Here is a 25,866-nt window from a genome sequence, read left to right on the forward strand (position 1 = left end):
ATCCACTAGTTTAGCACCTTCCCTACCTTGTTGCTTGGCCAACCAAAGACCATCACTAGTTAACCTAAGTGCTTGTAAAAAGGAGTGTCATGCTATTTAGTCAAGCATTTGGATGCTAAGATGATTGCCTACAAATATTGTGGTGTTGACTATTCAACATGTGCATATATAGTGCAGCTCAACATGGCCTCGTAGGTTAGGCCTTGTACACTACATTGCATACAGTTGAGAAGCTCAACACTTCGGACGTGTATTAACAAGTCTCCTCTCCTTTGGTGCAGCAACCTTCCCTAAGATCATGTTGAACACTTCTCCCAAATGTGCAATAACAATTAAATGGGTCTTCAATTAAATCTTAGATGTGTATTTTAATCATATATTTTGATGTTTCCATTCCAAAGTTAACAGGAAAGGTGCTTTCTTTTAGGTTATGTATTCTAGACTTACAAGACCTCGCTATGTCCAAGTTTTTGAGCCATTTTCTTAACAATTTGCAGCATGGCATTATCTGATTAGCTCAAGATACACACAATTCTTGTCCAAGTTTTTGAGCCATTTTCTTAACAATTTGCAGCATGGCATTATCAAGATACACACAATTCTTGTCCAAGTTTTTGAGCCATTTTCTTAACAATTTGCAGCATGGCATTATCTGATTAGCTCAAGATACACACAATTCTTGCTGGAAATTTCAGAAGCTTGATTTTGCATAACAAATAAGGTGTGGTGTAGTACTACAAAATTGTAGCTTAAGGATACAGGCAAGATATTATACACAAGATTTCTCAATTTCCTCATTAGCATATGGGTATTATTAGTCGATTAGACAGTCCTTAAAACAAAATGGAGTGTACCTTGTAGAACAAGGACCTGCTTGCCTTTTGTGCTCTCTTCTTCTATGAGACAAAGATCACAAGCTTTGCAACCAAAGGCCAACTCTAGATCTGAACATTGTCAGCATTATTGTCGAGTTAGTCGAATTCGAGATGATTCTTTCAGTATCTCTATATCACTTCAAGCAAAGAAGATCACACTATAGATGATTCTTTCAGTATCTCTATCACTTCAAGCAAAGAAGATCACACTATAGATCGAGATGATTCTTTCAGTATCTCTACATCACTTCAAGCAAAGAAGATCAGACTATATTGTAAACATGAAAGGTCCACCACCATCAATGCAAACAAAGAGGAAAAGCATCACATGGGCTCAGTAATAGAGATCTTCTGCAAGGTTCAGTGGTTTAGAGATGCTCAAAATGTCCAGCACCTGTACACTAAATTCATTTGACATACAAAAATAGCTACTTGTTAAGGCAAGTTTGACAAGAACCTTTTTACTGCATTGAACATAAGGTAGCCGTCCATGATTTTCTGTACCGTAAGTATCTCAAATTGTCTTAAAAACATCCATCGCAACAATTAAGTCAACCCAAAAAAAAAAAAGCTGGTTTAGGCTTTACACACACCCAGTCTAAACTTCCAATTGTTGTACTCCCGGGACTTCTGCTGAGCTCGTCAAATTGTCCGGATCAGGAACACTAGACTCCGTCTTCTTCACTGTTTTCTTCTTGATACCAAAAAGAAACTCCTTTGCCCCTTGACCACTTTTTTGCTGCCTGCCTTTATTGGGTCCGCCTTTTTGTTGGGCACCTTTTTTATGGCCAGCTGACTGTTTCAAGTGATTACATGAAATCTGCACTCGGTCTCTCTCAACTAACCAGTGCAGCATCGTTTTCATGTGTGTTTTGCTCTTAATCCCAGCTGGCTAATCATTGCCAAAAAAAAAAAAACAATTAGCCTTTGCATCTGTACGACTAAAGGCTGGTTCCTAGCAAGACTGATGTATTTTCACTATGGGAGCATGCGCACAAGAAATGATAACAATGAACCAAAGATAAAAATACAACAGCCCCACCTTTCTCTCGAAAGGGTAGTTCAGGTAAAAGGAAAGCCTTAAAAAGAAGTAGAGCAAATTAACAAGACAAGCATCTTACTTCTGAAACAATGTTTAGACTCCCATCAATAATAGGCTGTCACATGCAAAAGCCTTATTTCTATATACGTAACTAGATTGTGCATACTGTGATGCATTAATTGAAGAGGAGAGGAGAGAGACAACAGATTGTGCATACTATGATGTGTTAACTAGATTGAGCATACTGTGATGCATAACTGAAGAGGGAGGCGAAATGTGCACAGCACAGATCTTAATCCATGAAGTGAAGATATCTCCTTCCTTACTGAGCACGAACTCTCATCTAGGTAGCCATACTGAACAGTAGCCAGCCCTGCTGCTCCAAACAATTCTTTGCCGAAACAACCTACCTCCTTAGCAGCTCTTTGGAAATACCCTGTTTCACAATGGTCTGTAGCAAAACGCTTGCCTTTGTTCCTCTGCTCAAGTAGAGTGCTGACCTGTCTTGGATTGAATACCTTCCTCGAAACTACCTTGTGATGCTTCACTTGGCCTAATCTGTCAGAGATCAGACAAAGAATGAGGGGAGGGACAAGGCTTTATTTCAAGGTGAAATCCCCATAGAACCACAAAATGGCCATTTCCAATCCAAAAATGCGAAAATGTTGTTTCTCTTGAGTAGCAGTTTCCGTTTTACATTCCATTTAATCTCCTCTCAAGGTGTCCCCCTCGATTACTTCCTTGTAAGCCCATATATCCTCACCATCCCAACCAGATTATGATCCGCCACACATTTCTCTAGTGCTCATCTTTTTCGCTCATGTCTATTTACTTTTGACGATTTTACCTTTCACGTATACCATATGCTCATAAAGACTTGCCATTTCCTAGCCGTTTCCATTTCCATTTTGTTTTATGCAACTACGCAAATCCCCTTGTGTTGAAATATCGAGCTTAACTAGTGAGGCAGACATTGATGACCCGCCTAAGTGATACCTTCTGCACTTACGCCACTAGCTAGGTTGGTGAGATTATGGGCGCCAGTGGTTTACACGCTGTGTGACAGCCACTTTGGTGTATAGAGTTTATGACATAGTTATAGCGCCAACTCATGTAGTCGGATTCACATTGTGGACCGACCTTTGTATGTCATATAGGAGGGTACTTTCCTTTATAGTATGTACTCTTATCTCTTTGTGTTATGGTTGTAGAGAATAAAAGAAAATTCAGCCACCCATCCTCTCCACCGCATTCTTCTCATGGTATCAGCGTGCCGGTTTGTGTGAAGAGCTCAAGAGGCAAGCAAAGGAAGCAAAGTAAGCCGTGCACGGGTAACAGTAACTTCATCTCCTTTCCTTTAATTTGAAAGAAAATCTCTACAAGTAGCTACTAGGCAAGTGCAGCAAGTAAGAACAACAGTAAGGTACACTATCACATCTCGAGGCACCCTTCGCATGAAGCAAAGGAATATTTTATTGTGCAGGTATGATCTATAGGACCTCAATGATTTCAAAATTTGGATATAAGGCCATTTCGGACCCATTTTTGCTGATTACTCTCCTCATGCGCAAGGAGATGACTATTGGGGGAGGTTCATCCTCCCGAAATTCACAGGGGACTCCAATAAATGAAGCGCTTCAGCCGCCTTTGTCTTGATTCAGCCGACAGCTCCTCATATCTCAGCCGACAGCTTCTTGCTTAGTTCTGGTATAGCCGACAACGACTTCCATGCCTTGCAATGCCAATCCAAGCCCCTGCTCCGAGTCCAAACTACGCCTTGTGCTCCAAATCCTAGCTCTAATGGTCTTTTTCTTGGCTGTCCCTTCTGGATTAGCCCTGAGAATGTACATGGCATTTTCATGCACATGACAATCATAGTTTGAACCACTGAGCTTGTCCTCCTTGTTCGTGCAGGGGGGGACCCATGTCTGCCTCAAAGAAGCTATGTCTCAAACAACCTCTGCAGCTAAGCAATTCCACACGATCCAACTAGGGACTAATAGCCCCCTTTGAAGATGCAGGCTGGACAGCAACAAAAGAAACCCAAAAAACACACCACCGGGAACCTCATTGTGGTGCTCATTGCTACTTATAACTTTGATAGGGTCCAAGACATCAGAGAGGTTTGGAACCTTAGATGGCGTTTGCCTATATACTGCACTGGCCGAAGATGTGTAGGGATGTATACAACCATGTTTCCACGTCCCATATGTCAAAAAGTGAAAGCACCTCACACCAAAAAGGTAAGGTTGCTACAGCCATTGCCCATTCTTAAGGATCCTTTTCAGAACATTTCGATGGATTTCGTTAAACCACTTCCCGTATCTACTCAGTGCATAACAATAGTTGACAGATTCAGTAAATTTTGTACACTTATACCATGCAAACAAACGGCCACAGTAGAATATATAGCCCGGCTCTTTCTGGTAGGAAGAAGAGGACACAGTATTGGGTCCCGAATACCCTCTGTAGGCCCCCCACCACGAATGGTGTATTTACTTTAATTAGAATGATGCAAAATCTGAAATAAAAGACTGAACCTGAACATTCTTGGCTGAGACAGATCTCTGCCCTTGACCTTCAATCCTTCACCCTTGCGTTAGCTTCTCCCTTGGTTGTCCTGGCCCTTGAGTTAGCTTCAGCACCTTGTGAATTATGAGATAAATGAACTGATTATATGTCTTGGGTATTTATACCCCCTAAAGATGCTGGTTGGCTGGCTGCTTTTTCTCTCCACGACTTGCAAAATAGCACTTAATGCTGAATAATACCACGTGTTCACACCAACCCCGCTGCTAGCTTTACCATCGCATCTGTCCAGGCTGTTTGGGCAGCCCTATGCTCTAGCCACCTACAGTCCTGGCTGCCCTATAGGCTAGCCAACTGGCTGGGCTGGCCCAAAGGCTAGTCGGCTGCCTGGCCAAGCCCTCTTGGGCTGGCCGACAGCCTGCCCAGCCCCTCCTTGGGCTGGTGGGCAAGTCCTGGGCAAACCAGAAAGGGTATGAAGGGTGGAAAGGAAACGATTTGCATCGTGGGTCATTTTCGTGGGTCTCTGTGCGCCGCCTAGAAAAACGAGCTGCAGCCTATCATATACATAATACAGGTAACAGGTGAACCGCCTTGATAGCATTGAACTCGTTTCCTCTCTCTCTCTCTCTCTCTCTCTCTCTCTCTCTCTCTCTCTCTCTTCGCTGGCTGCAGCCTATCATATACATAATACAGGTAACAGGTGAACCGCCTTGATAGCATTGAACTCGTTTCCTCTCTCTCTCTCTCTCTCTCTCTCTCTCTCTCTCTCTCTCTTCGCTGGCTTAATACATTTACAACTGAACTTTTTTTTTTTAAGCCCCAAATTTAATGAAAATCTGCAACATTGAACTCGTTTCCTCTCTCTCTCTCTCTCTCCCTGTTCGCTGTTTCGCCCCTGCTCGCCGCCCTCTCCTCTGTTCGCCGCCCTCTACTCTATTCGCCGCCCTCTGCTCTATTCGCTGCTGTCGCCGCCGCCTTCTCCCTGGGCCGCCCCTGCTCACCGCCGCCTTCATTGTTCCTTGTTCGCCGCCGCCTTCTCCCTGGACCGCCCCTGCTCACCGCCGCCTTCGCTGTTCCCTATTCGCTTCCGCCCTCTCTGTTCGCCCCACTGACGGCCAGTACTGCTGGCAATATGCTGGGTCGCCTCCCTCTCCGCTAGGCCCCCTTCTCCTTGGGCCGCCCCTGCTCACCGCTGCCTTCGCTATTCCTTGTTCGCCGCCGCCTTCTCCTTGGGCCGCCCCTGCTCACCGCCGCCTTCGTTGTTCCCTGTTCACTTCCGCCCTCAATGTTCGCCACTGACGGCCAGTACTGCTGGCAATATGCTGGGTCGCCTCCCTCTCCGCTAGGCCCCCTTCTCCCTGGGCCGCCCCTGCTCACTGTCGCCTTCGCTGTTCCTTGTTCGCCGCCGCCTTCTCCATGGGCCACCCCTGCTCACCGCCCCCTTCGCTGTTCCCTGTTCGCTTCCGCCCTCTCTGTTCGCCACCGACGGCCAGTACTGCTGGCAATATGCTGGGTCGCCTCCCTCTCCGCTAGGCCCCCTTCTCCCTAGGCCGCCCCTGCTCACCGCCGCCTTCGATGTTCCTTGTTCGCCGCCGCCTTCTCCCTAGGCCGCCCCTACTCACCGCCGCCTTCGCTGTTCCCTGTTCGCTTCCGCCCTCTCTGTTCGCCACTGACGGCCAGTACTGCTGGCACTATGCTGGGTCGCCTCCCTCTCCGCTAGACCCCCTTTCCCCACCCACCCGCCGCCTTCACTGTTCCATGTTCGCTTCCGCCCTCTCTGTTCGCCACTGATGGCCAGTACTGCTGGCAATATGCTGGGTCGCCTCCCTCTCCACTAGGCCCCCTTCTCCCTAGGCCGCCCCTGCTCACCGCCGCCTTCGTTGTTCCTTGTTCACCGCCGCCTTCTCCCTGGGCCGCTCCTCCTCACCGCCGCCTTCGTTGTTCCCTGTTCGCTTCCGCCCTCTCTGTTCGCCACTGACCGCCAGTACAGCTAGTAATATGCTGGCTCGCCTCCCTCTCTGCCACGCTGTTATATGTACATTATGTGTGCTATGTTATATACACATTATGTGTGCATATACTAGGAGGCTAACCCACTGTTAAAACCCTAAGATCTCTCTAGATAATTGTTATGCATAAACATGCATAAATCAAGCATAAACTCAACCACCCAACCACCCCCGAGCCCAAGGGATGCACACATGAATCATAAATGAAATACATCATACCTCTACCTTGATGTCCCGTACCATCAAGAGATATAACTCCAATCCAATAGCATGTAGCTATAGTGTGAAATGGTAGATGAGTAGATATGGATCTCTACACAAGAGACCATAGCATAAGCCTCAAGCTTCCTAGCCTCCAAGCCGCCTTGAGTATGCCCCATGCCCCTATTATATAGGAGGACCCTCAAGTGACTCTTGACTTTCCATTTCTCATGTGTGACCCTTGGATGCCTGACCCTAACCTTAAACCTTAAGGTTAGTCCTAACCCATGCTCCACTAGAGCTTGTTCCCATGCTCCCATGCTCACAAGCCTAATGTGGGTTAGCCTCCTAGTATATGCACACATAATGTGTATATAACATAGCACACATAATATACATATCACACACGCCCCCTTTCCCTGTTGAAATTAGAGCAATGTGATGAGCTATGGTGGATCAAATACTAGAATCAACATCATTAACAAAGTGATTAGCAAATAATTAAGACGTGATTAGTTAGTAATTAGTAAATAGCTTAATGTAGACATGGATAATCAAAAACCAGCAAGTTCTCATTAAGGCAATGCCTCAATTTATAGAGTTTACATCCAAGCATCTAATCCCACTGATTTCTCCTTGATTCACTCCACCTCTCTCATGCTACCCTTTATTCTCTCCCAGTAGATTCTTCTCACCTTTTCACAAGTTCTTTCACATTTACACATCCTCTTTTACAGCCTCTAACCAAGGGCTTGTTCCCGCACACACCCTATTCACTTGTATATTTCAACACCTCCCCTCAAGTGAATACTCCTAACAATTCTGGACCCTATACCAAGTTTACCTCTTACTTGATAGCCCGCGACCAGTGCCTCAAGTCCCTAAACTCCATAGTCCTTGACACTCTCTCTCTCTATGTGTCCAAGGCTACTATAAGTGCCCACGACCTTGACTAAAGTGCTCACACATACATCTACCTACCACGTGGCCTGCTCAGAGGTGGTTTTACTTTGTTGGGGCAGGTTACAATGGGTTGTGGGGTCTCTCTCTCCTCGCTGTTCCGCCTGCCCTTCGCTGCCTATCTACTTGCGCCCCCCCCCCCCCTTCCGCTGCCTGCTCCCTGCCTCTCTCTCTCTCTCTCTCTCTCTCTCTCTCTCTCTCTCTCTCTCTCTCTCTGTGCCCAGTTCGCCTCTGTCCGCCAGTTCGCTTTCGCCTCTCTGTCCAGTTCGCCCCTTTCGCCAGTTCGCCATTTCGCCTTTGTCTCAGTTCGCCATTTCGTCTCTCTGCCCAGTTCGCCATTTCGCCTTTGTCTCAGTTCGCCATTTCGTCTCTCTGCCCAGTTCGCCATTTCGCCTCTGTCCGCCAGTTCGCCTTAGGCGTGGCCCCCCTTTCCCCACCCACCCTTGCTCCCTCTGTCCGCCAGTTCGCCATTTCGCCTCTGTCCGCCAGTTCGCCTTAGGCGTGGCCCCCCTTTCCGCCTAAGGTTCGCCAGTTCCCCACCCACCCTTGCTCAGGCCCCCAAGGCAACAACATAACTCTCTCTCTCTCTCCTCCCTGCCTGTGGGAAGGACTGCAGAGTGATTTGGAGGAATGGCCCCGAGTCTCCAAGAGAAACTCGAGGCCCTCGAGATGGCAATGAAGGCACTAATCAAGGAGAACAAGAAGACATCCGATTCCAACCTCAATGAGGTGGAAAACAAACTACACAAGCACATCATAGCTCTCGAAGCACGGGTCACGAACCTCGAACAAGAGAACACGGCACTCAAGAAGGAGGTGAGTGCATTGAAAGTGGAAATGGTAGCCATCAAGAATGCTGAGAAGAAAGAAGGGGAGATCAATGACAACACTCTCACGGCCATCAAAGAAGAGATCTCCAAGGAGATCACAAAGGACATGGAGAGAAAGCTTGAAGCCAAGCAGTCAGGATGGGTCGAGGTGGTGAAGAAGAACATCCATAAAGAAGTGAGGGAGGAGACTCAAAGGAAAGAAAACCAAATCATTCACACCACCATTGAGGAGGAGAAGATGAGGCATGCCCGCTGCCTCAAAATTCGGGTCACAGGTATAGTCGAGACACCCGACTCCACTCCCGAGAAAGATGGACAGCTTCTATGCATGAAGCTCGGCTACAAGGAAGAGCACCCTCTCCCCTTCACCAAAGCATGGAGAGCCGGGAAAGACTCAACACGCAAGCGAGCCCTCATCCTACAGTTTGCAGGAGAGACGGAGAGAGTCACCTTCATGAGGAAGAGGGTCATACTACGGGGTTTAGAGGGAGCTCCTATTTTCTTGGATGATGATCTCACGAGGATGCAGCTTGAGCATAGGAGAACTTGCATGCCACGAGTCTTACACGCGAGGAGAGAAGGCAAGAAGGCCTTCTATAGAGATGGTCGGGTCATCATTGATGGCCGGCCCATGGATTAGCGGTTTGGGGCCTATGGGACACAGACCAGGCCACTGACAGAGGTACACATAGCAGTATGGAACTATAATGGTTCACTATGGGTGCAGCCTGGACGACTGGAGCATGTTATGGTGGGAAGAGACATCATACTTCTGACAGAGACACATCAGAGCCCAGAGAGAGGGCTACCTCGAGTAGAGGGATTCCAGTGGGAGTCAGCATACAGGAGGACCACACGCCAGGGTACCTCGAGAGGGTCGGGGGGAGTAGCAGTCCTATTCAGACGGGAGCTACAGGGGAGACTGAGAGTGGTAGCACAGGATCCAGAGGCCAGATACATGTGGATCAGCTTACAGCTCTCACAGGACAGGGTTATATACATAGCTCTATGTTACTTTTCTCCGTCACGATCCTCCTATGTCATTACAGAGGACATGCCACAGGAGGAGGAGACAGGAGCCTCGCCATACACTTGTCTGTCAGAGGAGATTATGCATTATTCTACACTAGGGGAAGTATTTCTTACGCGCGACTTCAATGCCCACACACACAGCAGACAGTGTGAGGTGTATAACTATGATGACATGGAGATCCTCCACCCTGTGGATCCAGAGGAGATAGGGGCTAGTCGGGCATCAGAGGACACTGGACCAGACAGAGAACATTATGGGGACCACTTACTAGAGTTGGGAGCCAGGCATCGTCTCGTTATTTATAACGGGATGCTACAGTGGCCGGGATCAAGAGGGCTGACATGCTTCCCACATGGGGGTCATACACGGACCGGAGGCACGGTGGTAGACTACATTATGGGGTCTTTGGAGGCATCACAGCTTGTCACCTCATTCTCCATTCCACCTCGTCCTATTGGGGCAGATCATACATACTTGGCATTTTCACTAGCCGGATCACCAGTATCACCAGCCCCCCACATACCGACGCCACACACTACCATCTACTTCACACATGACATGGCAGACATACACTTGCAGAGTAGAGGATGGGCTCCTACTCATGGATCCCCTGGCATCTATGGATACCATTACAACCCAACTCGCATCACTCCTACACACGGCTGCATTACAAAGCTTCCCACATCGTGTACACTCGGGAGAGCCTGCGAGACCTAGGACTATGCCCCAGAACAGATGGTATGATGACGAGTGCAGAGCCCTATACTCACGGGTCCGCATACAGAGAGCCTTGGGAGCCATCACAGAGCAGGGGTCGAGGAGAGAGATGAGGAGACTTACTCGCCGCAAAAGGCGGGCCTTCGCAGAGATACAGGAGCTAGAGATCTTTCATTTCTTCATGAGTAGAGATAACCCTGTCTCATGGCGGCACTTCAGAGAGCCCCGGACCCCGACACCTATTGCAGACCCACAGACATGGCACACATATGCAGAGGGTCTATACCATGCCCCACAACAGCCACCTATACCTCAGCCACAGGAGCCTCGACCTACCACAGCTAGCTTCTTTACCCACTCGATGGTACAGGAAGCTATCCGCCGCCTACAGCATGGACGGGCCGCCGACCATATGGGCCTGCAAGGTGAGCATCTCATATATGCAGTAGATTCTTTAGCTCCTTTTCTTGCACACCTGTTTAACAGGGCACTAGCAGAGGGTTTGCCTGCGGAGTGGACGATGCACACCATTGTGCCGATTCACAAAACAGGGGATATGCTCGATCCGAGCAACTACAGGACGGTTATGGTTGGCCACGTGCTGGCCAAACTCTATGGTGCAGTGCTGGAGCAAGAGCTTAGCTTATATGCTGAGCGAGCAGGTTTACGCTCATCAGGGCAGGCAGGCTTCAGGAGAGCTTTCTCTACCACTGACCATGTATTCACTCTGAGATGTATGATTGATCAGGCCAGAGTGAGGAAGAGAAAGCTCTATTGCTGCTTTGTGGATTTCCGCAAGGCATTTGACACAGTACCCCGAGAGAGGCTCTTTCAGCGCCTGCAGTTTCTTGGCATACTAGCAGATATGACATGGGACATCTATGCATTATATGAGCAGGTTTTTGGGCGAGTTAGATGTCCAGGAGGTATGTCCGAGACTATTGCTAGCACCATTGGTGTGAAGCAAGGATGCCCACTTTCCCCCACGCTATTTGGGTTATACATTGATGAGGTGGCTGACTTCATTACACGGGGAGGCGGAGATGGAGTTGATTTAGCAGGTACCTCAGTACATATTATGCTCTATGCTGATGATATTGTATTAGTGTCTGAGTCCCCAGGTAGTCTACAGCAGCATCTACATGCACTCGATGATTTCTGCACACAGAGGGGTCTTACTGTGAACCTTGGGAAAACCAAGGTTATGGTCTTTCATACATCGAGACAGGGCAGGAGTCAGCTGACATTCACTCTCGCAGGATGCCAGGTGGAGGTGGTGACATCATACGTGTACCTAGGGGTTACCTTCTCTGCAGCAACCACACGCTTTACCATGGGTTCAGCAACCAGAGCTAGATTGACACGGGGATATGCAGCATTGGCTATGCTAGAGAGACAGTGCCACCAGGCGCATTTTCAGGAGCCCCGGACGAAGGGGTGGCTATTTGACACATTAGTCACACCGGCATTGATGTATGGAGCAGCAGTATGGGCGCCAGACCTTGCTACCCATTGGTGGACACAGATAGAGAGACCACAGGCCCTCATGATGGCACGCATGATACGCAGCAAACCGTCAGTACCTCATGACATTATCCGAGCAGAGTTTGCTGCGCCTCCTATGATGGTAGAGGCCATATTCCAGACTATATGCCTGCTAGACAGATTCAGAGAGATGCCACAGGACAGATTATCATACAAAGCTTTTCAGGCATCTAGACAGTTGGCTGAGGCAGGAGACAGAGGATCATGGTATGCACAGGTCACACATTGGTTCTCACAGCATGGCCTAGACATGGATCATCTACCACCATTCCAGTATGACAGGGATGCACCACATATCCGTCTCTCTCATAGTGAGAGGAACAGAGTATTGAGACACGATCTATGGCAGCTCTATACACGAGAGACATGGATATCGCCTACATAGCCTCTTCCACCGAAGATGCTTACAAAGATCACTTCATGAGTATCACTGATGATGGATTTATAGAGAGGCCTAGATACATGGAGGGCTTTTTACCACACGGCTCCCGAGTGGCTATTGGTCAGCTCAGAGTTTCATCACACCGATTGGAGATTGAGACTGGCAAAGCAGCACGGATCCCCCGAGAGGAGAGGGTATGCAGATTGTGCAGAGAGGAGGTGGAGAGTGAGGAGCATTATGTATGCAGATGCAGAGCATATACAGCCATCAGAGAGAGATATCCCATTTTGTTCAAAGAGCCACATTCCCTACGCCAGATCTTTGAGACAGCAGACCAGCGCATACTGGGGAGATACATTCTAGACATACAGCGCCACAGAGAGACATTATTACAAGCTCAGACAGCTCCAGAGGGGAGGCGACAGACACAGATAACTACATTTTTTCAAAGATCCATACCCCTCCCAGCCCCTACACGGCAGGGAATTACTCTCCAGAGAGCAGAGACACTTAGAGCCGCAGGAGACAGAGGACACCTGGCTTTCGGACACCACGCCTATACCAGAGAGAGATGACAGAGATCAGAGCTCAGTTTCACAGAGAGGGTGCGGAGCGACTGGCTCGCTTCAGAGCACACCCAGGCATGTTCTTCAGGGAGCTGTGGACACCCCCTTCACTGATGTATACCATTTTATACCCCCAGTATGGTACAGGATGAAGCTAGCTAGGTTGCATATCATGATTGTATACTCCATGCATATAGCTTTGCATTCTCCTAGTAGTAGAGCTCCATCCCCTGCACACCCAGATTCAGCTTTTTTATTCAGTACTTTTTCATTTTGTTGGGATGACAGAGGATACCCCATACATGTACACCGATTTGTCTCATAGGCCGAGTTCCGTCTTTTGGAAGACATTAATAAAATCTTTCTTTCTTTCTTTCTTTCTCTCTCAGAGGGTTGGGAACAGGTGGAGGTATTGGAGGACGAGGAGACTTATGTCCCGGAACGCGAGATTCTACAAAGAAAGCTGTGCAAAGCTATCCCTTTCATCGACATTGGAGATCCCTCAGTGGCAATCAAAGGAAAACATGTGGTTTTGAGGTACGCAAATATGAAAGACAAAATTAAAGTCATGAAGCAAACAAGGTCACTTAAGGGAACGAAGGTGTGGATGGCGGATGAACTCACAGCCACTCAACTAAAAAACAAGAAACAAGAACTCAATAAAGTATACGAAGCAAGGAAACAAGGAAAATGGGCAATCTACCATAGAGGCAGAGCTGTTATTGCAGATTTCAGGACAACCAAACATGGTAGTAATGAAGAGTAGCTGCTAGAGAAATTCTTCATGTTATCTAGGATTCTCCTACAGTCATGTAGGGAATTTGAACTATTTTTAGTTTTATCTCTATTTTCATTTTGTTGCGCCCGAAGTGGAATGTAATCACATGGATGTATCTGATTAGAGTCCTATAGGTCAGATGTGGCCTCTAAAGGACGTTAATATAGTTTTCTTTTTTTTCTTTCTTTCTTTCTTTCTCTCAGAAAAGATGATCCGACTCCACTTCCTTTGGAGCCTCCATGAAGTTTGCCGATGTCGTTCCTTCTCCACTGGGTTTGCTGTAGCAGTCTCTTGCCATGTGTCCTGGCTTTCCACATTTGTGGCAAGTGAAGGTCCTTCCTCCTACTCTGCCTCTTCCTCGTTCTCGTCCTCGACAATCCTCCTCGGGTGAAGAATGCTTTTTCTTCTCTTGCTGTTGAGTCGAGCCATTTCTTCTCTTTGCCTCTGCTCTCTTGCTCTAGTAGAGCCGCTTCTATCTCGTGTAGCTTCAATTCAGGTACATTCTTTAGTATTGCTACAATATTTTCATATTCACCTTTGTCCATACTCTTCAGAAGCACTGCTAGTGCCTCATCATCTTCTACCTTTTTGCCAATAGCTGCCAGTTGTTGCTTAATGCTTTTATATCTGTTCAAGTGTGTGATTAAAGGTTCACTTTCCTTCATGTCCAACTTGTAGAATTACATTAACAGATTTATCTTTGAATTTTTTGCTTGTGTGCCAAATAATTTATTGAGTTCATCCCATGCATCTTTTGCCCTTTGTATCCCTGTGATGTGATGAATCATTTCATCATTTAAACTGAGTACAATAAGTCCCAATGCTTTTTCATTCCTGCTCTTCCACTCATTTTTCCCTCTCTCTGGACATTCATCTCTTCCCTCAACTAACCCCCACAGATTTTTTCTCATGAGCAAATACATGGTTTTTGTCTGCCATGTGTAAAATTGCTCCCCATTAAATTTGGCTATTTCTTGTGCTGTACTCATGGTGATGTAAAGGGGGTCTTACCTCTTGATCCAATTTCAAGATTCAAGAGTAGTGTCTACCCTTTTACAACTCAATCTGGTGTTTAAGAGATGATTACAACAAATTTATCAGCATAAAATCACCGGAAATTACATTAAATCAAGGGTAACCAATTTGTACGGGATGGTTGGAATATCAAACCAACTCCGAATTACAATCTCAAGTTATAGGGATCTGTATTAGATACCTAATGGTTAATTTGAACCCTCAATTGCACCAAAATATAGTGATTAGCACTGATTAATCACTGATTAGCAAATTAATCCACTGTTTTGTGTGCAGAAAACAGAGTATGCGAGGAGTCCAGATCTGGTGCCTTAGACTTCAAATAAGCTCAAAGGCTTTCAAAGCCATCAATAGCAATGAGTCTAGTAGAGGATTAAGCCAATAAACACAAGATTTGACCAAATATTGAAAGCTTAATCTTTGTTTTACCAAAGTCACCTACAGATTTAATAAAGAGCTTGGATCTCACTGTAGACTTGATGAAATTGAATTCTATCTTCACCAGCTTGTAGAGCATGCTTGAAAACACCTTGGGCTAAGAGGAATTAGAGCCATTGTAACTGAGCTGGAAGAAATCTCAAATCCCCTTCTGAAAAACGACGCCTGCAAAACGTGCTGCCGCCGACGATTTGCGCTGATTCGCTTCAATTGCTTTGAGGTGCTTGTAACCCCTTGAGTCTAGTTTGAGTACCTAAAAGAGCTTGGCCTAATTTAATGTGTGCAAGGAGAGGGAGCTACTCCACTGGCTGGGGATACAGAAGCTAGTTAAAAACTAACTAAAATTTTGATTAATTTCTAATTATCTACTAATCCTAATTAATTTGATAATGGACTCATAAACCTGATGGATTCTAGGCATGGCTCTGATACCATGTTGAAATTAGAGCAATGTGATGAGCTATGGTGGATCAAATACTAGAATCAACATCATTAACAAAGTGATTAGCAAATAATTAAGACGTGATTAGTGAGTAATTAGCAAATAGCTTAATGTAGGCATGGATAATCAAAAACCAGCAAGTTCTCATTAGGATAATGCCTCAATTTATAGAGTTTACATCCAAGCATCTAATCCCACTGATTTCTCCTTGATTCACTCCACTTGTCCCAGAATATCTCCACCTCTTTTGCTTGATTCTCTCCACCTCTTCACTTTTCCCAGAATATCTCCACACTTCCTAAATCTTCTCATGCTACCCTTTATTCTCTCCCAGTAGATTCTTCTCACCTTTTCACAGGTTCTTTCACATTTACACATCCTCTTTTACAGCCTCTAACCAAGGGCTTGTTCCCGCACACACCCTATTCACTTGTAACCCACCCTTGCTCAGGGCCTGGCAATATGCTGGGTCGCCTCCCTCTCCGCCACGCCCTCTTTCCGAACCCACCCTTGCTCAGGCCCCCAAGGCAGCAACATAACTCTCTCTCTCTCCTCAATCTCGAGGAATGGCCCCGAGTCTCCAAGAGAAACTCGAGACAGCAATGAAGGCACTAATCAAGGAGAATAAGAAGACATCCGATTCCAACCTCAATGAGGTGGAGAACAAACTACATCGGCACATCATGGCCCTTGAAGCACGGGTCACGGGCCTTGAACAAGAGAACACAGCACTCAAGGAGGAGGTGAGTGCATTGAAAGTGGAACTGGTAGCCGTCAAGAACACCGAGAAGGAAGAAGGGGAGATCAATGAGAACACTCTCACGACCATCAAAGAAGAGATCTCCAAGGAGATCACAAAGGACATGGAGGAAAAACTCGAAGTCAAGCAGTCAAGATGGGTTGAGGTGGTGAAGAAGAACATCCGCAAAGAAGTGAGGGAGGAGACTCAAAGGGAAGAACATCAAATCATTCACACCACCATTGAGGAGGAGAAGATGAGACATGCCCGCCGCCTCAACATTCGAGTCAGTATGGACGGGAGCAAGACTAGTGCCATCCGTGTATGACCTGGACTGTGTTCGACCCATGGGATTGTCACGCCATGCAAGAGCCAGTATTCGTGCCGTGTCTTGCCTATGGGACTGTCACTCCATAGAGAGGCTCGTGCCTGGAACTGTCTTACCTATGGGACTGTCACTCCATAGGAAGACCAAGATTTATGTTTTACGTCGTGCCATTTTTGTGCCAACAGATATTTTGTACTTGTTCCATGAACGGGAGATATGTCCATGATACTATTTGCACATGCACTCATGTTCTGCATGTTTGAAACTGTTTTCGCATGACTTGTATTTTTGTGTTTGCCTATTTGACGTGTCACTTACTGAGCGGGGACGCCTACCAGTGAGTCGTGAAGTCTGCTCTGTCTTCTGACGAGTTTTGTTGCATGTGAACAGGTGGTAAGTGTATTGCACATGTTGGTTTAATAGTTTATTCTCTAACCTTTCATTTTATAACGCTATATGTTCACACTCACTTAAAAGTGGGCACCCACTTAGGGACCAAGGTAGGGAGCCACACTTCACTTGTGTGTGTGTGTGGGGGTGCATGGTCACCTACCCACACCACCATGGAACTGGCCGCCCACATGCAAACGTGGGGAGCCAGCCAACACTATGGTTTTACTCCACAAAAGGAAGCCACCACCTCCATCGTAGGAAATCAGCGATCGTTTCCACCATCTATCCCGGCGTTCATCTCTTTTGATTCTTCAGGCTGCGCCAACCTCATCCCCACAGCGGACGGTGGCGCCCTTGGTCCAGCAGGCTGACGGCAGCCTGTGTGCTTCATCTATAACAGCTGTGTGACCAACTTCAAAGGACTGTTTCTCTACTCTACAGGCGGCCACACAGGCTGCGCCTGTCCACTGCAGGCATCCTCTCCTTTCAACAGCCAGGCGGCTGTGGCTGTGCGCCTCCAGACAGGCAGCCAAATTGGCTACGCTGCCCACCACAGCAGGCAGCTGTGTGTGTGCACCTCCAGACGGGCAGCCAAATAGGCTGTGCTGCCCACCACAGCAAGCGGCCGTGTGCTCATCTCCAACATTGGTGTTCCTACAGCTAAGCGGCCGGCGGCTGTACTCTGTAAACAAGCGGCCACATCTCCATCTTCTGCAGGCTGCTCATCCACTCCTCAGGCGGCTGTACCTTCCATGCATAGCTGCTGTTCCTCCTGTTGGTAGTTGTGCTCCTGCAGCCAGGAGGCTATACCTTTCTCCAGGCAGCTACTCCTCTCGACATGCTGCTGCATCTTGGTGTCTCTCGCAAGTAACTGCGTACTGACACCATGAATTTTGGTCTTCCATCTACCATCCACAAGGAAGTGAATTTCAGATTTTAGTAAAGAACTTTATGTGATAAATCTAATAAGGGATTCTCTCCATGGCAACACCCGTTCGGTGCCGGGTAGTCCAAGCTCTTGGAGAACCACGGTCCAAAGGTGCTGAGATCGGGAGAGCCAGGCGTTAGTACAGGAGCGCTTGTTTGTGCGTGGTCCTGGAACACCAGTGGGGCATTCTCCGCGGAATCCAGTGAAGGCACAGTACCGTAGAGACTAGACCACGCTAGTGGTCGTTCTACTTCGAACATCTACTTCGAGCCTTTTGTTTGGTACTGTATTTATTTGTACATGGACATCATCTGGTTCTTGGAACCCATGGAGCATTGTATTTTTTAAACTCCCAATAAATATATCATATATTGAGGGGGGGGTCGGCCGGTTCCAGCCCCAGTGCTGGTGTCCATTTATTTCATTTCATTTCAATTTCAAGTTGTTATTAAGTTGTCCATTTCAAATTGTGGTATTAAGTTGTGCTATTACGTGTGTGGGTGTCCAACGGAGTCTATTCCCACTTGACGGGGTCGGTTTCATTGGTATCAGAGCACAGTGGGGAAACGAACCTGTGTATTGTACACCCCGCTTCTCGCACACTTAACACAATGGACAGCCAAGGCAACCCTTTGGAAGTGCCTAATTCAAGGGGTCCATCTAGTGCCTCTCGTGGTTCTGATGCTCTGCGAGGAAGGCACAAGCCCCTTGAAAGGGTTAATGATAGTGAATCAAATGGTCAACTGTCTCGAGGAAAGACAGTCATGCTAGAAGAAGAGCCTGATGCAATGAGGGCTGAATTGGAACATTTGAGAAAGCTTTTGCAGGCACAAGAGCAAGAGTTAAAATTTCTGCATGAAGATCCCCATGTGCAAAGTGCCATTGAAGCTAGGAAAGCTGACGCAATGGTAGATGTGACTTTTGAGTCCATGGCACGGGAAGTGGCCAAGAAGCCAAGGGAGTTGGCACTTGCCTACCTCCTCCGCAAAGGTGACATCAAAGAGGGGGACGATGGAGAGCTGAAATTCAAAAATCCACCTCGCTTGAAGCATGGAGATCCCGCATCTCAAAGGTTGAGGTCTTTTATGCAAAAGGAAGAGGTGACAGTCACCTCTCATCATGCATCTTCTCCACAAGACACAAAGCCTGACAGGTATATGTATGCTGGAAGTAGCCTTTGCTCAGGTGCGGACAGCCATTGCAAGATCTCAAGATAAGCATAAAATGGCTGCTGACAAGCATAGAAGGGACATGCAAGTCAAAGAAGGTGGTTGGATTTTGCTGAAATTTGCGAACGCTAGGCTTCGAAAGAGACCAGGACGAGAAGGATCATATCCTAAGCTTTCTCCTCGCTATTATGGACCCTTCAGGGTGATTCAGAAGATCAATGAAGTGTCCTACAGGCTTGCTTTACCTAGTCACTGGAAGATTCACAATGCTTTTCATGTGAGTCTATTTCGGAAATATGTGGGGCCAGATCCTGACGAGCCTGTCACAGAAGATCCGCCAGAGATTGATGAGCTTGAGGAGATCCTCCAGCCAGAACAGATTGTTTTTCACAAGGAGAGAAAGCTACCTGCAGGACCTTGTGAAGTTTAAATTTGCCTATTGATGCAAAGTGGGTAAATGAGGATTATTTTGTTGATTACCCACAGTTGTTGCAGGCATATCTTGAGGCTTTTCAGTTGAGGACAACTCTTTAGAAGCCCGAGGGGATGTCACCAATTGGCCGACCATTTGGTCCATCTCCAGTTTTGTGTCTCGTTCACTTGAGGCCAGGCCAGTGTCTCATGTGAAGAGGCTAGTATTTTGCTCACATGGACGGAAGCCAGACTGGTGCCACCCGTGTTAGCAGGATGGTGTCGTATGGACGGGAGCCAGACTAGTGCCACCCGTGTATGACCTGGACTGTGTTCGACCCATGGGATTGTCACGCCATGGAAGAGCCAGTATTCGTGCCGTCTCTTGCCTATAGGATTGTCACTCCATAGAGAGGCGCGTGCCTGGAAATGTGTCTTATCTATGGAACTGTCACTCCATAGGAAGACCAAGATTTATGTTTTACGTCGTGCCATTTTTGTGCCGACGGATATTTTGTACTTGTTCCATGAACGGGAGATATGTCCATGATACTATTTGCACATGCACTCATGTTCTGCATGTTTGAAACTGTTTTCGCATGACTTGTATTTTTGTGTTTGCATGTTTGACGTGTCACTTACTGTGCAGGGACGCCTGCCAGTGAGTCGTGAAGTCTGCTCTGTCTTCTGACGAGTTTTGTTGCATGTGAACAGGTGGTAAGTGTATTGCACATATTGGTTTAATAGTTTATTCTCTAACCTTTCATTTTATAAGGCTATATGTTCACACTCACTTAAAAGTGGGCACCCACTTAGGGGCCAAGGTTTTGGAGCCACACTTCACTTGTGTGTGTGTGGGTGGGTGCATGATCACCTACCCACACCACCATGGAACTGGCCGCCCACATGCAAACGTGGGTAGCCAACCAACACTATGGTTTTACTCCACTCCAACCCTTACAAAAGGAAGCCACCACCTCCATCGTAGGAAATCAGCGATCGTTTCCACCATCTATCCTGGCGTTCATCTCTTTTGATTCTTCAAGCTGCGCCAACCTCATCCCCACAGCTGACGGTGGCACCCTTGGTCCAGCAGGGTGACGGTAGCCTGTGTGCTTCATCTATAACAGCTGTGTGACCAACTTCAAAGGACCGTTTCTCTACTCTACAGGCGGCCACACAGGCTGCACCTGTCCACTGCAGGCATCCTCTCCTTTCAACAGCCAGGCGGCTGTGGCTGTGCGCCTCCAGACAGGCAGCCAAACTGGCTGCGCTGCCCACCACAGCAGGCGGCTGTGTGTGTGTGTGCACCTCCAGACGGGCAGCCAAATAGGCTGCGCTGCCCACCACAACAGGCAGCTGTGTGCTCATCTCCAACATTGGTGTTCCTACAGCTAAGCGGCCGGCGGCTGTACTCTGTAAACAAGCGGCCACATCTCCATCTTCTGCAGGCTGCTCATCCTCTCCTCAGGCGGCTGTACCTTCCATGCGTAGCTGCTGTTCCTCCTGTCGGTAGTTGTGCTCCTGCAGCCAAGAGGCTATACCTTTCTCCAGGCAGCTACTCCTCTCGACATGCTGCTGCATCTTGGTGTCTCTCGCAACACCATGAATTTTGGTCTTCCATCTACCATCCACAAGGAAGTGAATTTCAGATTTTAGTAAAGACCTTTATGTGATAAATCTGATAAGGGATTCTCTCCACGGCAACACCCGTTCGGTGCCGGGTAGTCCAAGCTCTTGGAGAACCACCGTCCAAAGGTGCTGAGATCGGGAGAGCCATGCGTTAGTACAGGAGCGCTTGGAACACCAGTGGGGCGTTCTCCGCAGAATCTAGTGAAGGCACAGGACCGTAGAGACTGGACCACGCTAGTGGTCGTTCTACTTCGAACATCTACTTCGAGCCTTTTGTTTGGTACTGTATTCATTTGTACATGGACATCATCTGGTTCTTGGAACCCATGGAGCATTGTATTTGTTAAATACTCCCAATAAATATATCATATATTGAGGGGGGGTCAGCCCGTTCCGGCCCTAGTGCTGGTGTCCATTTATTTCATTTCATTTCAATTTCAAGTTGTTATTAGTCTACAGCAACATTTACATGCACTCCATGATTTTTGCACACAGAGGGGTCTTACTGTGATCCTTGGGAAAACCAAGGTTATGGTCTTTCATACATCGAGACAGGACAGGAGATAGCTAACATTCACTCTCGCAAGACGCCAGATGGAGGTGGTGACATCATACGTGTACCTAGGGGTTACCTTCTCTGCAGCAGCCCAAGCTTCACCATGGGTTCAGCAGCCAGAGCCAGATTGACACGGGGATATGCAGCATTGGCTATGCTAGAGAGACAGTGCCACCAGGCGCATTTTCAGGAACCCCGGACGAAAGGGTGGCTATTTGACACATTAGTCACACCGGCACTGATGTATGGAGCAGCGGTATGGGTGCCAGGACTTGCTACCCATTGGTGGACACAGATAGAGAGACCACACGCCCTCATGATGGCACGCATGATACGCAGCAAACCATCAGTACCTCATGACATTATCCGAGCAGAGTTTGCTGCGCCTCCTATGATGGTAGAGGCCATATTCCAGACTATATGCCTGCTAGACAGATTCAGAGAGATGCCACAGGACAGATTGTCATACAGAGCTTTTGAGGCATCTAGACAACTGGCTGAGGCAGGAGACAGAGAATCATGGTATGCACAGGTCACACATTGGTTCTCTTAGCATGGCCTAGACATGGATCATCTACCACCATCCCAGTATGACACGGATGCACCACATATCCGTCTCTCTCATAGTGAGAGGAACAGAGTATTGAGACAGGACCTATGGCAGCTCTATACACGAGAGACATGGATATCACCTACACAGCCTCTTCCACCGAAGATGCTATACTACATAGATCACTTCATGAGTATCACTGATGATGGATTTATAGAGAGGCCTAGATACATGGAGAGCTTTTTATCACACGGCTCCCGAGTAGCTATTGGTCAGCTTAGAGTCTCATCACATCGATTGGAGATCGAGACTGGAAGAGCAGCACGGATCCCCCGAGAGGAGAGGGTCTGCAGATTGTGCAGAGAGGAGGTGGAGAGTGAGGAGCATTATGTATGCAGATGCAGAGCATATACAGCCATCAGAGAGAGATATCCCATTTTATTCAGAGAGCCACATTCCCTACGCCAGATCTTTGAGGCAGCAGACCAGCGCATACGGGGAGATACATTCTAGACGTACGTCACAAAGAGACATCATTACAGGCTCAGACAACTCCAGAGGAGGAATGACACGCATTACTACATTTTTTCAGAGATCCACCCCACTCCCAGCCCCTACACAGCAGGCAATTGCTCTCCAGAGAGCAAAGACACTCAGAGCCCGCAGGAGACAGAGGACACCTGGCTTTCGGACACCACACCTATACTAGAGAGAGATGACAGAGATCAGAGCTCAGTTTCACAGAGAGGGTGCGGAGCGACTAGCTCGCTTCAGAGCAAACCCAGGCATGTTCTTCAGGGAGCTCTGGACACCCCCTTCATTGATGTATACCATTCTATACCTTCCGTATGGTACAGGATGGAGCTAGCTAGGTTGCATATCATGATTGTATACTCCATGCATATAGCTTTGCATTCTCCTAGTAGTAGAGCTCCATCACCTCCCCCACTCATTGTACTTATTGCACACCCAGATTCAGCTTTTTTAGTTAGTACTTTTTCATTTTGTTGGGATGACAAAGGATACCCCACACACAGGTACACTGATTTGTCTCATAGGCCGAGTTCGGTCTTTTGGAAGACGTTAATAAAAACCCCTCTCTCTCTCTCTCTCTCTCTCTCTCTCTCTCTCTCTCTCTCTCTCTCTGTCTGCGCCCCCCTTCGCTCTCCTCTCCCGCTGTGCCCCCCCTCCGCGCCCCCCTCCCTTCGCCCCTCCCTCCTGCTACCTGCCTGCGCCCCCTTCGCTCTCCCTCCCGCTGCCTGCCCTTCGCCCCTCCCTCCTGCTGCCTGCCTAGCCCCCCCCCCCCCTCACGTTGCCTGCCCTTCGCTCTCTCTCTGCCCTCCCCCTCGTTTCTCTCTCCTGCACATCTCTCCCTCCCCTCCTCCCTGCCTGTGCGCCCTCTTGCCTGCCTGCACCTCACCTTTTGTCTCTCTCTCTCTCTCTCTCTCTCTCTCTCTCTCTCTCTCTCCCCCTTCATCCTCCCCCTTTCCCTGCCTGTGAACCCCAATCACCATCCCTGGGCCCTAATGGGGACTTGAACCCCCCACCCTATTTCATCCATTTCTTCTCTCTCTCTCCCACATATTTACCTGCTCCTTTCAAACATTCCCTCCCTCTACAATGGGAGGGTCTGTAGATGACAAAATCAGCCAGCTTGATCATATCCTTAGGGATCTTATCAAGGACCAGAAGAAGACATTGGATAGCACCATCACCGCCATCAAGAAGGACTTATTGACGCGCATGGGAAAGCTGGAGGCCGAAGCGAAAATATAGAAGGAAGAGAAGCTTACCATGCAAGAGGAGTGGGAGAAGGAAAAGCTCGCCATGCAAGAGGAAATCAATCTTTTGAAGGGCGAAGTGGCATCCTTACGCGATCGTCCACGAGAGGAAGCAGAGACTCTTGAGGTGGACAAAGAGGCAATCAAAGAAGAGATCACCAAAACCCTCACCCACACAATCGAGGGAAAAATGGAGGCGGTCCGCGAAGGATGGGTAGAAGTGATGAAGAAAAACATCAAAAAAGAGGTGCAAGAAGATGTACAAGTGATGAAGAAGATCATCAATAGGCGTTTTTTTAAATCTAGGAGGCTACTGATGAGGACATTGAGGATGTTGAGGATTGAGTGCCCACACTCCAAATTGAGGACTCTGGTCTTTAGGACTATCACACTCCTCTAATTTGTCATGCATTTCTCAGCATGCTTTACTTTGTGTATTTCAAACTTCACTTTTCTTTTTTTTTTGTATCATCTCAGAATTTAAACTTTCTGTAATCATTTTGAGTGCTCAATGGACTACGTCACTCTTGCCTACTTTATATATTGTTTCTTGAGTTTTGAGCAATTTTCATTATTGATGATGGAATCTGTATGACAATTGGTCGGTTGGGTGCCCACTGTAACTAGGTCACCCTGAATCTTTAGTTTTAACTCGTAAACATGTTTTAATGTGTAAATGATGCATGTTTAATATTGTTTTGCAAGCAAGGCAACATATTTTTTGCATATTATAAACTTATTTATAATTTTTGGGGCCTGTAAGCTCCCCTCGTGTATGAAACGTTTTTGAAACGTCTTGGATTGAAAGAAACGTTTTTGATACGCGTTTCAAAAAACCCTGGCAACTATGGCTAGTGAAATCTTGAACTGCATGTGAGAGCCGATGCATGATCCTGTCTTCTGCAAACAAAACTTTGTTTATACATACATGCATGCATAAATACACACGTACGCACACACATAATCGTCATCATGCAAGCCCTTTGTTTTGAGTTTGACAGACTTCATGCTTCTGACCTTTAGAAGTTCTTAAATATCAAAAAACCTGCAAATCTATTCATAATGGAAAAACCTAATTATTTAAAAGTAACTAATAATGAAGAACATTTTTTTACAGCTTTGAAAAATACAAAAAAGCTATGGCCAAGGCGTACCTCCGCCAGTTTCCAACAGTCGTTGACAGTCTGGGGTCCATGCTGTTTCAGAAGGCTTTCGATGACTTTCGTTGGGCGTTGGGTAGCCTTGGATGAGAAGAATCTCGCCCCTGCAGCAAACATGGCCGCGCTGCCTCTCTTCTCTTTGCGCGCCCCGCGCGCGCGCGCACACTCACAAACCCTAGAAAACAAAAGCGTGCTTCTCTCTCAACTCACACACTCGGACCTGTCTATGAGACGAGGGCATGGACGGAGACAGATTTGCCCATCCAAAAATAAATGGCACCAAAATGTTTTTTGCATTTCCATTAAATATGCTCTGTCAGGTTTGCAAGAATAAGAGTGTTTTTCTAAGGTTTCATTTTAGTATGTAATGATTGATGCTTGAAAAACTCAATGACATGATGACCCCATATCCTTTTTATTTAAGGCAATAAAATGATGCATATCGTTTCTATTTGCATACATTCACCCATATGCTTTCTATTTGCATGCATTCACCCATCTATATTCTATCTAATATATAGCAGGGCTTTGCTCCTCCAATGCCACATGGTGAGCTTTTTAGCTCACCCTGCTCTCGCTTCGTCGACTGCCATGTGCTTGCCTGGACCACAAGCCACCGTCCCCCTACCATGCAGAGTGCCAGAGCCGCCTACTGCATGAATGTGGCTTGGAGGCTGGAGCCTTGGAGAAGATCGCCTAGTCCAGTGGTCCTCACTTCGTTGACTGCCACTTGGACTTCATCAACTAAGTAACCTTAAACTCCACGACCCCATCTCGCCACCCTACCATGTAGAGTCACAGAGTGCCAGAGCCGCCCTTCATGAATGTGGCTTGGAG

The 25,866-nt window shown here is 47.4% G+C and overlaps 1 protein-coding gene across 1 annotated transcript; it reads right to left on the reverse strand.

Moving 5' to 3' along the window:
- Positions 1-689: 689 nt before the first annotated feature.
- LOC147631558 (uncharacterized) lies at positions 690-25,339 on the reverse strand. The gene is made up of 3 exons (XM_086808070.1): positions 25,024-25,339; positions 1,469-1,767; positions 690-944 (listed from the first exon to the last, which is right to left on the reverse strand). The coding sequence occupies exons 1-2, from the start codon at positions 25,144-25,146 to the stop codon at positions 1,474-1,476; spliced, it is 417 nt and encodes a 138-aa protein (XP_086664196.1). The 5' UTR covers positions 25,147-25,339; the 3' UTR covers positions 690-944; positions 1,469-1,473.
- Between the last annotated feature and the right edge of the window lie 527 nt (positions 25,340-25,866).

Source organism: Cibotium barometz, chromosome 14 (assembly GCF_041138505.1).
Source record: "Cibotium barometz isolate CiBa-2024 chromosome 14, ASM4113850v1, whole genome shotgun sequence".
Lineage (NCBI taxonomy): Eukaryota > Viridiplantae > Streptophyta > Polypodiopsida > Cyatheales > Cibotiaceae > Cibotium > Cibotium barometz.

Coding starts and splice junctions, on each gene's coding strand:
- LOC147631558 (XM_086808070.1), bottom strand. CDS start 25,146: ATGTTTGCTGCAGGGGCGAGATTCTTCTCATCCAAGGCTACCCAACGC. Junction 1,768..25,023: donor ACTGTTGGAAACTGGCGGAG/GTACGCCTTGGC, acceptor GGCAATGATTAG/CCAGCTGGGATTAAGAGCAA.